The sequence below is a fragment of the Aythya ferina genome (assembly GCF_964211825.1).
Source record: "Aythya ferina genome assembly, chromosome: 6".
In the NCBI taxonomy this organism is placed as follows: domain Eukaryota; kingdom Metazoa; phylum Chordata; class Aves; order Anseriformes; family Anatidae; genus Aythya; species Aythya ferina.
In genome coordinates, this window is record NC_140303.1 from 30,926,625 (window position 1) to 30,944,554 (window position 17,930).

Sequence of the window (17,930 nt, forward strand, 5' to 3'; positions counted from 1 at the left end):
CTGAGAAAGTGGCTCTGGGTGGCCTTGCTTGAATAGGGAGGTCAGACCAGATGGCCTCCAGAGATTCCTTCCAACCTTAACCATTCTGTGATTCTGTGAAAAAGGAGGTTTTACAGAGATACTGAAAAGAAAGAAGAAAAAAAAAAAAAAAAAGAAAAAAAGAAAAAAAAAGAAAAGCATTTGTTGCTTGAGACAATAAAATATTTTTGGAGTAGAAGATCTAAGATCTGTAAGAAGTGATACTGGGATGAGAAAAAGTTAAGGAAATTTTTCAAGTATTGCAAAATAGCCAATGCCAAAATATTGAGATTAAAAGAAAGAGCATTTATAAAATCCTACATGACACAAACATGAAAAGGTTGCTCAGTTGCAAGATAACTGAGTAATGTAACCTTTGAAAGCAACAACAAAAAGTGATTAGACTATGCCTGGGATTGAAAATGATCGATTATTACTGCTAATATTGGAATTGAAGTTGACTGTAATGCTTCTCATGTAATTGCTTTATTGAATGCTGCATAGCTTTATTTGGTAATATATTCAGAACACCATGAGTTTACAATTTCTTTAGTTCCCAATACACTGAGAGACACAAACACATAGTTTCAATATATTTAGGACAAATATATTATACTAAACAGCATATACTAAGGTTAGCTCCTGACCTTTCAGTTAAGGTCTATGGGGAATCTTCTGCCTGCAGAATAATCTAGTAGATTTGAATACCAGCAGCTTTGCATCCTCTGCACCTGTTCACTGGTTTATTCCATAAAATGTATCAAAATGCCTTAAATCTGATTTGGGGCCCTGTGTGCTATAATAATTAAATCAATGTGAGGACTCTGAAAGCTGGCTTATCCATTTAAAAAAATAAATAAATAAATCAAGGACAAGTAAATCACAGTGAAGAAGAGTAAGAAACACTTAAAAAATCCAAATACATAAAGAATTTTAAGTATCTGAGGGCAAAGAAAGAATTTTTATTGTTGACTTTCAGCTTCGCTTTTATTCCCACAACAGTCCCAATATTTAAATGTAACTTACAGAATTACATTTTCTCACCTGCTTTTCAACCTGAGTTGTTACCCCCTGGTGTCACTCACACTCACTGCTTTTTTGAAGAGAATCCCAGCAAAGGTCAGCAGTCAATTAGCCATCAATAAATACCCAAGTTGAGTGAAAGTTTTGGGCTGTCTCAACTCCTACTACTAAACGATGAACCACGTTTGAAAGCTCATAACAAAAAGCATAGAATACTTTACAGAGTTCTGAACATAAGTATAACGTTACCTTTAAAGCATAAGTATGAAAAATATCAAAGAAGGCATGTAATACCAAGCTTTATCACCAATTGCACACGTATATTGACTTAAACAAGACACGCTCACTTATCTACAAAGCAAAAATTGGTTTTAAGTACGGTACTTTGCAAGACCCTTAGGGCACAATAACATTACTGTCATCATTTACGTTGACTTCCCTGTCTCTCATTTCATCCTCCTTCAGTCTTTTCAAAACACTGCAGCTAAGTTTCTATTTCTGCCTCTATAACAGTGTCCTTGCTTATATGGCAACACGATTATACACAGTGGGCCTATAAATACACACAAAAAATAATGCTTAAATATACACACACGTAGGCACTAACACATAAGCAATACACTTAACACTCAGACGTGCCCTGTAACTTTCATTTCAGTGCTATGTGTACAAGGATATACTTAGCTTTTTCTTCTTTTTTTTTCCCCCCCTTCACTATTTCATTTTTGGAGCAAATTCTAAAAGTAAGGTTTCCTTAACACCTTGCAGAGGAATGCAGAAGGAGGGTTTATACTTCCTTAACAGGAAAGCGTGATCAGTAAGAGTTAAACTTTGGATAAACCCTTGCTATCAGACTACTACAACTTTAAAACAAATACATCAGCTACCTGTTTGGCACAGATACAACTTTACACCCTGTGAGCTCCCTGTCAGCAGAGAATAAAGCTGAATTTAGGAATATGTGTCTGCAAAATCAAGATTTTCTACATTCACAATGATTTATGCTAAGATACTATTATACTTGAGCTACAAAGTACTTAATACCAGCTAAAAAGCAGATGTGCTAGATTAGCTGAACCAAAAATATTTTAAGTTCAAGTTGCATATTCTTCTCATACCATGTAGACATTTAACACAGAGCTGCAAACATTTCATTTTAACTCATTTTTACTGCACCTTGAAGCTATGTAGCTTGATAAGATTTTCAATGGCTAGAAACAAGTGCTTATTCCGCTTAAAAGCAACTGGGTGGTATAAAGCAATTTAACTAATGGGTCAAAAGATCTTAAAGATATACAGAGTTTATTTTTGCCTTCCACAGCTTCAAACTTGTGAAGTTTATGGTTATAAATGTCACACTGTAGAAAAGTAAAACATGCTTCACACATCGGAGGTTATTTTTAAACTATTGATATTTGAAGGTCTTAGGATCTCGGGTGACAGAATAAACCCCAAAGGACATAAATCAGTGAAAAAGTTCAAATGATAACACAAGAAATATCAGATATCCTGTGGCCCTGTATTTAATCACATGGCTAGCACCATCAGCCATATTTTATGCTTGCATTGACCTATTCCATAGGTCAATAAAGACCCAATAAAGACTTACTGAAGTATCTACCTTACATGTTAATTTAAAAAAAAAATAAGAGTGAAAATTTAATTCTTTAAATGTCAGGATTATTCAGAAAGTCTTACGGTGTGAGCTATTATTACAAATAAGATTTTGGAAGATTTTTTAAACTTGCTGTTGATTATGCCAGGGAAAATGATTCGTTTCATTACCATTTCATTCTGTCGAATGGATAAGCACAACGCTGAACTTGTGTGCTGTTGTGTGCTGTGCTGACATCAGCCCCTTCTCAGTCTTCCACTAGAAGTTTTATGGCTCTGCTTTATAGAGAGACACAAAAAGCTTTTAAAGCAAGAGACTGTGGAACACAAGAAAAAAAATACATCACTGAGTGGGCAAAACCAAGCAGTAAATATACTGGCTAGATAAATAACGTAGGTTTACTGGTACTTTCCTCGGGAACAGCTGGGTACCAAGTCGTGCAAGCAGCAGCAACGTGGGCTTGGCGTTCAAGGCGTTCGACTGGCTCCTCTTTGAACATATGCCCTTTCAAGTGAAATTAATCAATCTCTTTATCACTCCTGCAGCATCTGGAGCCATAATCATTACCCAACTGCTGAGAAAGAAATGAAACCACTAATCGCACGGGGAGTAGGGCTTAGTGTTCAGAGCAGGAAAGTTTTTATTAAGTTCTAATTTGAAAAGTGATTTTTCATGGCTAGCCTTCCAGGACACGCACACAAAAGCAGGATATACTACAGCAACTGCCTACAATGTATCCCCCAGCACACACAACCAATATATTTAGAACTACTATAATGAGGTTTTAACGTGCTTTTCCAAATTTAGCTCCATAATCCTAAATCACTGTTATACTCAAAAATGACATGGAGATGCAGTTAACCATAAACTTTAAAAGGTCTCTAGAAGAAGAAACTGTAGAAGTCTACAAAGTGGTAGACACCAGACAGGGTAATCAACAGTAAGGACCAGATACTGCCTCTGGACTCACACACCATGCTCCTACTGATCTCATCGGACATTTTCTGCACAAGCTGAAGCCAATATATTTGAGATTCTATTAAGCAGGCATTTCATCATATCTATCAACCAGCTGAAGGTGATTAAAATAAGCCATGCGAGCCCTATGTCAATAGTCTGGATTACCATGAGATATCCCTCAACCATTCTAACTTCTCCATTTCATTTTCCTGGCTTATGCTACTCACATTTTTCAAAGAGAGAAGAATTGGGGAAAAAAAAAAAAAAAGACAATATTGATGACAGCAGGACTATTCCCATACGTATCAGGAAAAAAAAAAAATATAGGGGGTAGACTACCTAAAACTTGTGGCCCTAGAAATACTCAGCTGTATTATCTACTTAGGGATCTCTAGTAGAGACCTTAGAGTTTTGTAGTACAATTTTGTGCATGTTCACCCACTATACTTCTGCTCTAGGTAATAGCTAAATGAGGAAGTGATTATCCTTATATACTGAAATCATGAAGCTCTTATTCTGGCTCAAGATATAATTATTCAAAATAAATAATAATAATAATAATAATTTAAAAAACACCATGGGGTTCTGAAAAAGGGCAGCAGAATAATTAAATCTAGTACCCCACTGAAGCAGGCTGAAAACTTGAGCATCCATTTTTAATGTTCCATCTATATGTAACAACAGAAATCTTTCCAACAGCTGCATTCAATTAAAAAAATATTAACCCCAAGGAAGAAGTACAAAAACATCCCCATCTGTTTTTCTTGCCACTCACTGTGCTTCTTTTGTGAGTGAAATATGTACAACAATACAATCCAACAAAGTTGAATGAAAAGTACTACAATTCCAATAATAAGCTATCCTTTTTCTTTTAAATGAACAATTTAAAAGAAACCACTTTTGCAGATTTTCCCCTGTGACCCACAGCTCTGTTCCCATAGTAACTACTCAGTAAAGAAAAGGATAAGATGCCTAACTTATACTTTTCCCAATACCAACAAATAAAAAAAAAAGGAAAAAAAAAAGAAAAAACACCTTATTCTCAAAAACTATTATTCTCAGGAAGGGAAGAGGGACATTTAAAGATTAGTGTGAATCTCCTGTGTAATCTAGTTTAAACCACCACCTACTGAACATTTGATTTTGGTTAGACAAAGATATTTGTTAAAGCACATAATCTTCGTGTAAGAGAACTATTGAAATAGTTCTGTGAGCCCAACAATAACAAAATTACCAGGCACATGCTGTAAAAGCTTACATCTGAACTCAGCAAGCACAGCCTACCAGCCATGCTGCTGCACTGTGCTCCTTTCTGATGAGGAGCTAGTAGTATGCTCTTGGAGAAAAGCTATAGAAAATGTTATTTTTAACATACGTTTCAGTTTAGATTCCTCCTTAGCTTGGCTTTTTAATTTGACTGATGCTCCACATTTCTCATATTGCTTGCAGTAGTACATTTTTTCTAGAATTACAGAGGTAAGCGATTCTTTTGCTAAATAGTGCCACCAAGAAGAACGTTTTGTTAGTGTCTGAGTCCCTACAGGAAACTAGAGCTAATAACAACACACTAAGTTTTACAGGCTAGGAAGAAAGGCACCAGTTTAAGCACCTCTACTGCTCTAACTATGCTTCCCACTCCCCTTTAACAGCTCAGACATCACTGATGCTCAGTGCATTCCCTGCACTAACAGGCTGTTCGTCAGCCACATCTCATACATACGCTGAGCTTCCAGTCCTGGGGGTTAAGGATAAATCCAGACCCACATCCGTGCCCCCAGAAGCTACAGTGGCAGGCCGTTGGTGAATATGCAGTGGGCTGCTGTGGCACACTTGTCCAAGATGAGCTTCCAGTGCAGGAGAGGCTCCTCAGAAGCAATTGGGCTCCTCTTGGGTACATATGTCCAGTTCCCTGACAAACTCACCAGCATTTATTGCCTGAGGACACAAAGTCTCCAGCAATATTGAAATGTGTCACCCACATAAATATTTGTGCCATCTTTGCAAAGGTTTAATAAAGTAAGCCCAGAAGATGCGCCTCCACAACTCCAAGACTAGTTGGATTTAACTGCTGAAGAAACGATACCAGATGAGGACACCATGCTGGAAGAACTGAAATAAGCATGAGGTACAGCAGCAGAACAGAATGTAATAAAATTTAGATGTGCATAGAGGAGAGAGATGAAAATGTGTACAGGAAAGGGTATGGAATAATGAGGACATAAATCCAAATATTTAGCAATATGAAAATATTGCACTCCATTTCATGGAAATACAATATTAGCTTTGAGGCCACCCTTAAATCTTCTTAAGTATCAGTGACTGAGATCAGCCAGCATATTAAATTTTGCTGCAAGTGAAATTTTGCAAAACAACTTTGTTAAAGTTCTAAATATCATTGATTCAAAAACATTCTGCAGAAATAAAATTTATAATGTCCACTAAAGTACGTTCTTTGCGATGAAGTGTTTTAGACCAATGAACTATTTTCAAATTATTGTGTTGATTTTTATATATTTAAAGTACTTTTTAAATGGCTATTTAATGAAAATACACTACAAGATTAAAAACTAAACTACTTCAAATTGAACTTTCATTACAAAGTGTTCAAAACCAGCAGCATCTATGTGATTCTGAGATGTATTAAGCCAGACACTTCTAATTAAAATTGCAAAACATCAATGGGAAAAATCTCATCTGAGATTCGATACAATTCCGAGGACAATGTTTAAAGGTAAAATTATGAAAGCTTATGAGTATAGGGCAACTTTTTAACTGTCCAGTTTATGGCAACAATCAGACTAGTTTTAGAATGGCAGTTAATAAATTATTTTTTTTTTTTAACCTATAAATTGTTGATATGACAAGACTGCAACCCATAAACAAAAAGAACCACTGCTGTCCTAAACTGTTAGGATACTGAAGAAGTTTAGAATCATTCAAAATTTGGTCACATGGAGGCTAAATTTCCACTTTAATTTTTCCACTGGAAAAGAAGTGGGATTTGTTGCAGTGCTATCTTCAAATATCTTTTCAGTAGCTTGGAGACCCACTGCCCTTTGAAGATCTGGGCTCCTTTTAACATTTGTTGCATGTAGGTATAAGTTTGTCTTTTAACACACAAGGTCAAAGACACTTCCAAACCAGCGCTTGGCATTCCTGAAATTAAGACCTTGGGAAAGGGTATTTCATGGCAGCATTATCTGAGAACAGACAAGAAAAGATCTTTTTCATCTTGGTCCTCACTGGTTCACCCACATTCACTAGTAGTTCAAAGGTTCCTCCACATTAGAACATTCTCTGAAAAGTTCATTTCACATCTTTTCCATTATAGATTGTCTCAGAAGAAAGTCTAATGATCAAAATCATTTGCTAGCCCTATTTTAGGAATAACTTTCAAATACAGGTAATAACTCTCAAGCAAAGAAAGTTTCCTGTGCTCACCTGGGGCAATGCAACTTAGAGCTCACCACACCTATCTCGCAGAAGCCCACATCACCGAAAGATTAATGGTTTCTTCCTCGGGTAAAATCTCTCCGCTATGATCAGCTGTATTACATATTCATTTGCCAGGCTGGTATCTCGCTATCAGTACTCTTCCATTCATAACAGGGAGCATGTCCCTGCTGGGCTAAATCCCCACCGTGATTCATTTTGTGGAGAGAATTATTGCTGAGGAAATCACTGGGATGCCACATCTGGGTTTCTAATATTCCTCTTCCCCCTTTTGTAGTATATAGAGTATTATTTCCATGCTAAATAGTATTTTAGCAAAATCAGAGAACTTTTTCCTAAAAATCAAAACAGTTTCATCCTACAAAACCATATTTTCAAGTGTTCCCCTTATTTAAAAGGGTACGTCACTGCTTTAGCTCCATTAACCACTTCTATGGCATATGCCTTTATCCGTTTCATTTCTGTTCATAGTTCAGGGAAAATAACAAATGCACTGTTACTGATGTGTAAGTTTATGGAGGAACTGAAGTCATCATTAGTGATGGTGAGCCTGCAACTTGCCAATGTAGTAACTGCAGGCATCTCTGCAACTAGCTGTATTTTCAGCATTTTGTAATCCTAATTATCAGCTCCTTGAGTGTCAGGCACTTCAAGTATTTTAGACTTAATTTAAATTTTAGAGTTCATTTGTATAGATTTCTTCAAAATTAAAAAAAATAAAAAACTAAAATCATATTGTGGATTCACATATATGTCAATATTCCATTTAGAGTTTTAAAAGCTTCACTCACCACCAAGACATAAACATATTTACATTACACCAATTCTAGGCATTTTTAGGAACATTCAAGAGTTGAATAAAAATTAACGTGGTGAAATATGCAAATTTTTAATTAGGTATTGCATTAAACAATATTAATTTACAAGGGTTTAAATCCAATTAAATTTTCTCCAGATTATATCACTAAAACTGCTTTGTTAGTTAGCAAGTGTTGGAAAATTATTCAGCTCTTTAAGGTTGCTGAGTAATCTAATTGGTATAATTATTGCTTTCATGGTTAGGCTGGTGGTCACAAAATAAGTATCTGACAAGTAATGTCTGGAAACCAAAAGATACAGTGGAAAGATATTTAGATATTACTATATCATCTCTTTAAACAAGAACTAAAAATAAATTGCTTTAAGGCAGGCCACAAACAAGTAAAACACAAGAGAGAAGAATATGTATAAACTATCTCACACTGCCAAGTTCTTGAACTTTAGAAAGACGGAGCCTGGGTCTTTGTTTTTGTTTTTTGGAGATGCAGTGATTTTGGTACAATTGCTATAACAAGTCCGTCAAGCCAAGCATGAATATGTATGAGCCTTTATTAGATACAGCCAAGGATTTGGGGAAGAAAAAGGCCTGCTTTATGAGCTTCAGTGCTGATGCACTGCCTTTTTATTTGTTTTTGTTTTTAATATAGCACGTATAAATTCATATTCCCCAAGCCAAAGCTTTCACCAACATGCTTTTATTTAATTATAAAGCATGGCATTTCAATAAGGTGTTGAATTCCTCTACAGCATGTAACTCGCCATGCTTGCAAAAGACAACTCAGGATTTAAAAACAAAACAGATCATCACCTTTCTCATTAGGGATTGCTCATTAGAACCTTTCATTAAAAAAAAAAAAAAAAAAAGCAGCTGCAGGTTTGCCTTTTATCAGAACGGATCTGCTCAGTTTTGACATTAAAATTACTTAATTTTAGGTTCCTTGTGCTGTGCTTTTTACTTCTTTTTCCCCTCTCAATTGGGCACACAAGTCCTCAAAATACAGGGTGATTTTTTCCTGTTGCCTGTACTACAGAGCTCATTAGGCCATGCTGTAAATCATAAGGTTGCTTTATTATTAATATCGTGCCACAAGAGGTTGTGTTAACCCCCTTAACTCTCTGGGTCCACCTGTTCCATTAAAGTTACTATCCCCATCTTCCCAAAACTTATCTCTGCAATCTTTTGAAAGAAAAATACACCTTCTTTGTTGTTTTTTTTTTGTTTGTTTGTTTGTTTTTTAGGTACTGTTAATCACAAAGGAACAACATACAAAACCAAGCCACATATGCCACTCTGATGTCAGACTATTTACAATTTTTTAAATTAATTTCAAGGTCACTGCTTTTTCTTTTGCTATGCATGCTCGCAGATGCCACAGAAATGAAATTTGCACCACATACAGTAACATTATCAAAATAATGCCATTATTTCTTCTGCCCTGACTATAGGACACCTAGCTCCATTTTACCAAGATCTTCCCCTAACAAGTAACTGTTCAAACTGTTGAGAAAAATCTCAGCCAGTTTTGTTATTACCTAGAATAACTGTAAAAAATAGTTTCACAGTTTAGAAAAGCTGATTCTTCACTACTGCTGCAGAGTTATTTAGGGGCTTCATATATAACACTGTTTCATTAACAGAAGAAGTGTTTGGGGTAAACATATCATTCATTTCAAACTAGAACTAAACATTCTGGTATGGGATTTATTTAACTTTTAAACTAGCTTTCAACAAAATAAAAAAATGAAACAAACTGTTCACTAATATAAAGAGATGCAAATTTAACTGGAGAAAGAAAGTCTTTGTTTGCCACGGCACAATACACCTCAGAACTTAAGAAAAGTAGAACTGCATTGAAGGGCATAATTTGTCTTAACAATTCTGGCTTTCAAAACTTGTTCAGAAATCACATCTATAACAGTGAACTGGAGGAAGACAGAACTGCTCCAAGAAAGGACGAACCCCTCTAAAAAGAAAATATATATATATAAGTGCCCTGGTTTCAGCTGGGATAGACTTAGTTTTCCTCCTAAAAGCTGCTGCAGCGCTATGCTTTGGATTTGGGATGAGCATAATGTTTCAGCTGCTGCAGAGCAGGGCTCAGCTAGAGCCAAGGACTACTCAGCTCCTTGTGCTGCCCTGCCAGCCAGGGGCTGGGGGTGCCCCGGGGGCCGGGAGGGGACACAGCCAGGACAGCTGACCCAGGCTGCCCAAAGGGATGTCCCACAACTGCTTCTATCTCAACCCATGACTTTTTAATCCTTCCCCCCCTCCAGCCCAGTTCTCTCCCCTATCCCACTGAAGGGCAGGAATGAGCGAACGGCCGTGTTGTGCTTAGCTGCCTGCTGGGTTAAAGAGTAACAAGGGGAAAATCATTTTTCCATGAAGTTTAACTGCTCTGTTGCTCAGTCATAAAAGGCCAAATCTCAAAGGTATCCTGGGCAATGAAACCCCTAGTTCAGTTGCATATTTCTCATGGAGTGTTTTCTTTTACTTGAATTTGCCAATCTTTCCATTTCATTGAACAGTATTTGCTGTTGTGTTGTGCTACAAAATAAGCATCCAATGTGTCATGCTTGGTTTTGTGTATTTATGTTGTACCATTTACCTCCTCCCTGTAACTCAATTGCAGTATTGTCAACATGTGTTCAGAAAACTTTGCAAACATTGCATGGCCTCAGTTTTGAACATTCCAATACTGCATGTATGCAATCTGCCTGATGAATAAAGATAATTCACTACATGTACCAACAAATTACTAGTTAGGAATAGATGAACCAAGAGTATGGACTTGTGACTGTCTATTCTGAAAGACACCAGTGTACCCTCTTCATTCAATGGAGCAAAGAAAAGTATTGAATACTAATGAAGCAACATTCAAATGATGCTATCAGTATCTAGCAAAAATTCTACTCTTAGATTAAAAACATTAAGGAATCCAGAGTTATATTCTAGAGTCACTCTGGTGCATACCTCAATGAATTACTATTTTGAAGTAGAGATGAAATCCCCATTTTTTAGTTTAAAAAAAAAAAAAAAAAATAGAATAGAAGACATTATCAGGCTTTTTAAATTTCTTACTGAGCTAAAACAGAATGAAGAGCATTCCATTCTCAACCTCAGGAAATATCTAGTAGATAGCTGATATATCTCTTTCCTACCTGTTCTCCAGACAAACTGATGACCTCTCCTGGCTTCCAAGTCAGCTGTTTGCAACATTAAGAAAACAAATAGAAGGAAGGACTTCCCCAGGCTCTGCCATGCCCAAAGAGGAGAAACCCAGTTCTGTTGTAGAAGCATAATTCAGATAATTCCGTTTCTGGTCTTCTTCAGTCCTAGAATTAACCAAAATTTAAAAAAAAAAAAAAAAAAAAAAGTCACTAAATGTTCTTAACAAAGCTTTTAACAACCTCCCAATGCAAATAAATGGCCCTTCTTTTGTCTTCTAACCATTCCATGCATGAATATAAGATACACAAAGGCAACACGAGAAATACCCCAGGAAAGGCAGGGAAGCAAGGCACTGCTCATTAGTGATGAACCAGCCTGGAAGGGAAAACTAGAGATAACTCAGGGATTTCTCTGGAGTTTGGGACTTGCATTTACGATCCTGATCTTTGAGGTCCAGAGCAACAGCCGGTTACTCTGGAGAGGTCTCTCTGTCTAAGGGATTTTAATGAAGCTCTCCACCATTTCAGATGCATAGCAGAGCCACATGGTGAGTGAGAAAGGAATGTACCAAGTCCAGTATAGCTGGGGCACTTTCATATCATACAGCTCATTAAAATAATCACCACGCAACGTCGGAAGCAAGAATGTTTCTGTGGCAGAGTATCAGGGTCTCCTGCATAAAGCAGGAGCCCAACCTCTCGATGCCTGCTTCAGTGAACATTGAAATTGTTCACATACATCAGAAAAGCTCCAAAACATGAGAGAATAAGAAAGGCACAACAAAACCAAATATTGAAACTCCTGATTCAACATGGAAATTGAAATCACTATTTCTCTCATCCTACAAATAGACTAACTAGGCACTTATTTATGCAGGGCTATTTTTGTCGTTTGTTTTACATGGTTGAAGATATTTGGAATCCATCCACATTCAAATGGAAAAAGTTCTGATCTCTCAAAAAAAATGCTGGCACATGGTACTTGCCATGTTAAACAAAAGCTAGTCTCTCATGTCAATTTATATATCAAATTTTTCTTGTGTAATACCTTTTGTATTTATACTATATTTAAATTCTCAAAAATTTTCTGCATGTTAGTATTTAATCCTACTTTTACAGGTAAAAATGCCACATCCGTATTAGAGTTAGCAGAGATAACACCTGTCTTCAAGATTGGTCTTCACTTGCGTAATCTTGGTGATTTTCATTAAAATTATCAGTTATTAGAAGTTTAGCCCAGAAAATTCCATTACATTCCTAACCTTATGAAATGCAACATTGTCATAATACATAATACACAGCATTGTTCTTGATAAGAAACTGGAGATAAACCTGAAAATAGTACATACTGAATAGATGGTGAAACTTAATTTCAAGCTGCATTTAAATTACTTTGAAACAGTTTCTATCACGATAAGTTCAGGCAATTAAATACAATCAGATATTGACTAACTATGGCAGAGGATACAATGTTATATCTGTTATCTGGGTTAGTTCATTCTTACATTGCAGATGAACGGCAAACGGTAAGGCCTGAAAACCCATCAAGTTGACCAAATATCGCAACTCAAGCAATGTTAACAGACTTATTGTATTTCTCACGTCTGCTAGGTTAATTTAGCATTTCACATCTGATTCAGAACACTGGCTATGGAATCCCACACAGGCCAGAAGCGAAGCTCTGAAACCTTGAGCATCCTTCAGAACTGAGATGCAGAAGATTTATTCCTCAGAGGAAAGACGTTACCCCAATGCAAACAGAGTAGAGAAGTCCTTCAAAGAGAAGGGGGCCTTCAGGCATTCTGCAGGTAATCTTTCTGCCCATTTCAATGCTCACCTCACACAGAAGAGCTGAGGAGGAGCAGCTCCCCCGGTGTCTTCAGCATTGCAGTTACCATGTATGACGGTCAAAAAATGAAGTCACCAACTTTCTGTCAAGGGAAAGAGAAGGAATAAGTGACACTGACTTCAACACTGTTCGCACCCCAAAATGCAATACCAGCAAAGAAATTGTTCAGATGCTCAGCTTCATGTGCTGAATCAGAGCCAGCATGCCCAGCCCTGGGCAGACAATACTCCTCTGAATTGCGGGGCAGCTCTCCAGCTCCTGGAGAACGCAGTAAAAATCGTGTCCTGAACAGGTCAGGGCATGAAATGGGCAAGTCCAAAGAACCTTCCCATAACAGCTAATAAAGATGCTGAGATTTTTAATGAAGCACAAGTAGAGCTAATCAGCAGCTTTCTAAATACACTGCCATCTTCTCAGCATTCAAAGGGTCAGTAAACAGCAGTAAATCCCTGAGAGCAGCAGACTCCTGCCCAAAACGAGGGGTTTCACATATGTTCATGCTTTGGACAAGACTACAAAGATAACTGGCTGCTGCTCCCCATGGAGCAAGAATGGAGATTACATTAAGTCAGAAAAAAAAAAAAAAACAGAAATAAATTAGACACCACGAGACTGATTCTAATCTCACCTACCCCAGCAGGGCTCAGCAGAGCCCACTGATTTACACCACAGTAAGCACAATAAAAATTTGTCTGTATATCTAGGTTTGTATAACACAATTTGGAACAGTAGCTGTTCTGTCCTGATATGATAAAAAATTATTGCACAGGCAACATATGCTATCTACAGAAACATGAATAAATTACATTATGAAGGCCACCAACACTTCACATCAAATTTAGTTACAGTATATCTCAGCTCCCAAATGTGTCAGCATGGCTAGCTGTAAACTGGCAAACATAGAGGAAAAAATGAGAAAGAAAAAAAAAAACTTACATTTTAAAAATTGACTTTACCAAGACTACTCATGATTAAATTCATGCAACTGCTTAAATATGTTCATGATGTGTTTTACTCAGAAACTCATCATACTCTTCCAAAAGCGATTATCTAGATGTACTCAATATCCTTTATCATACAACCCTGGCCAAGTGATCATCTGCACTAATGGATTCTCATGAAATTAAATAATAAGCTGTTGTTTTTATGTGTTTGAAGGATTGAACACAAGAATGCCTTTAGTTTTGTTTGGTTTGTATGGAATCAAGTTCAGAAAAACAAGGGTAAAGTGCATTAGGTAAAATGGCTGGGAATACACAGGCAGTCTTGAATAAGCCATATTCAAGTTTTCTAGTCATTATGGCAAATACATTTGCATTTTCTTATTCACTAATTCTCTTAACGACAGGGTGGAATAAAACTAGTTTAAATAGCAGACTTCCCTGTAGAAACCTATATTTCTGCAGAAAACAAGGCACTCGAACAGTGTCAAAGTGCTATAAATAAACAAACACGCAGATCACAAATATCTTATTTCTAAAATGATCAAAATTTAATTTCCCTTTCCACATCAGTGAAACACCCTGGTCTAATCCCTGCTCAGCTGGGGAGGAAAGGAGCCTCTGCAAAACTTTTCTTGTTTTCCAGGCGCTGCTCAGACAGGCACGAGCTGTGGCTGAGCACCGCGAGGCAGATGTTTCCAAGTGACAGGCTCTCTGCTAATCCCACAAACATCGGGGTTCTCAGAAGCATCCAGCACCGACAGACAAAAGATTGATGGCCTAATTTTTCCTCTCCAGTCTGCACACACCACGCCATCAAGCAGGGACCAGTCGCTGTTTCGGCGAGTTTCCACAGGACGAGACATTTCTTCAGGCTCTCTGCGTTGTTTCAGTGGTTCAAGACAATTCAATCTGGCTCTGCTCCAACGTGGGCTTATGCAGTATTTATAAGTCAACTTAGAAAAAAAGATCAGCCTAAACTGATCCAAATCTAAGGCATGGTTTCAGCCTTGTCATACATCAGTTAAATTCCCCCTGTGTTTCCTGGGAGTTGTGGTCTTCCCCATCACAGGTACATGCAACCTACTTTTTTTTTTTTTTTTTGGATGAGAAGGGGATGCTTACAAGGACACCTGGGTAGCTTTCTCCATTTAAAACACACAACACAATTAGAGTCACCCCAAGCACTAAGCAGCAACAACAACAACAAAAGAGGTTGCAGCTCTTATGTCGGGCTATAAATCGTTTAGCAGATGTCTAGCACAAAGATAGGCATCATTAATCATGAATAAATTTTCTTAATGTAAATCTAAGCTGTAATTATGTAACTTCGCCTATTTCACACAGCAGACTCATTGCTTGTGATATCCCTAGATATCTTGAATGTTTGCAGTATACTCTTTATCCTCAGATACCTGTAAAATCCGCCTTGCCTTCTGAGAAAGCTGTTACCCAAGAAACTAACTCTGTTCTGTCCTAAACCAGCATGCTGCCCTTTGTTTATTTATTTAGTGATGAACATGTAGTTACACTAAACTGCCTTTACTACCCTACAGAAAACAAACACCACATTCTTCTGCTGACACATCTGGATTAAAACAGGCTTCTAGTTAAAATACAGGCACCCTAATTCCTAGGGCTAGCTGTGTCAGAAACCTGTCAAAAAAAAAAAAAAAAAAAAAAGAAGTGAAAAGTCACCTAAGGTCATGCTCTGACACTAGTACTTAATTCTGCAAGCTCTCCCATTGATTTCAGGAGAGAGACTTTGCATAAAAGGGAACAGTAGCTCGATTTATTATACCTCTACTTCTTTATTTGTAAGATGCAGTTAAGAATATTTAATCTCCTTCCAGGAGCATTTCAGAAAATCCTGGCTAAAAACATGCAGTATGAATGAACTAAACTTTTGTCCTAAGTGATCACTCAACAGGAATCAAAATATTAAGCTCCATAATTCTTTGGTAGTTTGCTCCGGTAATTGTAAGAGTGAATAATGCCTGGAAGAACATCTGGTGTTCACACATCTGCACAAAGAAGATAACCACAAACAAGCAGCAGACGGTCTAAGACAGCCTGCTCCAGGCTGGGAGTAAGCCTGCCTGCATGCTGCTGTGTTTTGCTGCCTGTTTGTGCCTGTGCCTCAGTGCCGATAACCAGCCCAGCACAGGACAGAGCAATGGAGAGCAGAGCCCATGTGAGATGGGGCTGCTGGAGAGGTCACAGTGAAAACTGCAGGGGAAGCAGGCTCCCCCGTCCCCCCATCCAAGCTGAGCACATGTTCCAGCTGGTCCCTTCTCACATGTAACCATTAACGATTTTTCCCAACATCTAGCTGTGAAAAGCTTGGTAGGCAGGCTCTAGCTTTACTCACCCTGTTTGACAGTACAATTATTTTGGTGATCTCCATAGTCAAATTGTACAAGTCCTAATGATTTCATCGTTTTCCTTCTATTCAACAATTTCTAGCCTCAAAGTTACAGAAGATGCCAGGGATTAAAAGCAAGAATATGAAGTTACTGCCAGTGAATTGCTTCTTGACTTGCATTGATTTCTTTGGGGTTAAAAAACAGGAATCCTAAGTTTTCCTGCTTTTTGTTTATGTATATCCTAAAAATGTAACAAAGGCAGGTTTGAATTTAGAAGTTTAATTATAAACTTAGCCAAGTGGATTATAATGAAAGATGTTCTAGCAAGGGAGCTCAAACTGATGCATTATGACTACATTAAAGAAAACACCAGAGAATAGACTTTCCATCAGTAGAATGACTTTAATTAAAACAGTGATCGAGCAGAACTGTTCTGTGAAATGGCACTTCTGGTACATCTCGTTCACGCTAAGTACCTCCAGCGTACTCTATGGAAAGGCACTTGACTTTCAGTAACAAAGTAGACGTGATTTCACTGTGCTGACGAACCTGGTTCGGGAGATGGTTTGCAGGCAGCCCAAGCAAAACTGGCTTCACTTGGACACAGCCCATACAGCTAGCGCTCTGCTAAAGGAGACTTTGGAGTCAATGGCCACAGGTTTGTGAAAGGCACGGTCCTGACCCTCCCCAGGTGCACAGCCACGTGATGGCTCTCCCCAGAACCAAGGAGCACGCCGACATTTCCTTCCACAAGGATCATTTGCTGTGTCATCCAGCCCGCGAATGTCCAAATGCTAGCCAAGCCTTGGACTTTTCGATGGTATTTAACTGCCACGGACCCTTTGGTGCTCTCATCATCATGTCTTAGAGCTCAAAGTAGGCTAATTTACCTTCACAAATGTTCTTCGAACTATTATCATACTCCTCACAGCAGGAACAAGCACAGAGCAATTAAGATCAAAATGCTCAAGACTGTCGATAGGTTTCTCTTGTGAACTCAGCATTGATTTTTTTCTGAGCAGCAGAACACAGAAAGTGTCCAATAACTTTTTAGTAACCTTTTCACACTGCTTGTGCACTTTCATACACTTAATTAAATACTAAGATTGGCTGCAGCAGGTCAAACCAAACTTCTGCAAAGTCCCAGATCCTGCCTCCGACAAGGACCCAATGCCAAATGCCTAGGGTGCAGCATAAGAACTGAGTGTGCATAAATAACACTTCTCATTTTACTTGCCCAGTCTCCAGCAATTTACAGCTCCCACGTCTCCCAAGTCACAACCAAGCAGATCTTTGCATCTGACAGCACTCAGTGGAGATTTCCCCTCTAAACTTATGGCACCAGCCCTGAACCCATGCGTGCTTTTAGCACCTGCACGCTGGTGGCTGCTCACGGCATGCCTGCCAGCCAGCGCCGCAGAGCGCAGCATGGGAGTGAGCTCTGTGAGGCTCTCATACCGTGGCGTGTCCTCTCCACAGCAGAGAAACTTTATAGCTGTGGGGTAACAGAAGTTTCTTTTTATTTATTTTTCATTGGCTAGAGAAAACTTTGAGTCTGTTATCAATATATTATTCTGCTGTAGCTTTCATCACTGGCAATGGATGAACTAAGGGTCCTGTCAAACCCAGCTGTATCTAAGAACTGCAGTCACAGTTGCACGGGTCTTGGATTGCTGTTAAATTGCAATTAGGCAGACAAAGAGAAAGGGAGCTGGCAC

At 38.1% G+C, this 17,930-nt stretch overlaps 1 protein-coding gene across 5 annotated transcripts in view; it reads right to left on the bottom strand.

Annotated features, from left to right (window-relative positions):
• Positions 1 to 17,930, bottom strand: part of THSD7B (thrombospondin type 1 domain containing 7B) — a 316,607-nt gene that overhangs the window by 248,913 nt on the left and 49,764 nt on the right. For all 5 annotated transcript variants that reach the window (XM_084524236.1, XM_084524235.1, XM_084524238.1 and 2 more), the window contains 2 exons: positions 12,894 to 12,987; positions 11,048 to 11,221 (listed from right to left, as the gene is read on the bottom strand). In XM_084524236.1, coding sequence (XP_084380362.1) covers positions 11,048 to 11,186 — 139 coding nt within the window. In that variant the 5' untranslated portion in view covers positions 11,187 to 11,221; positions 12,894 to 12,987. The remainder of the gene's footprint in view (positions 1 to 11,047; positions 11,222 to 12,893; positions 12,988 to 17,930) is intronic.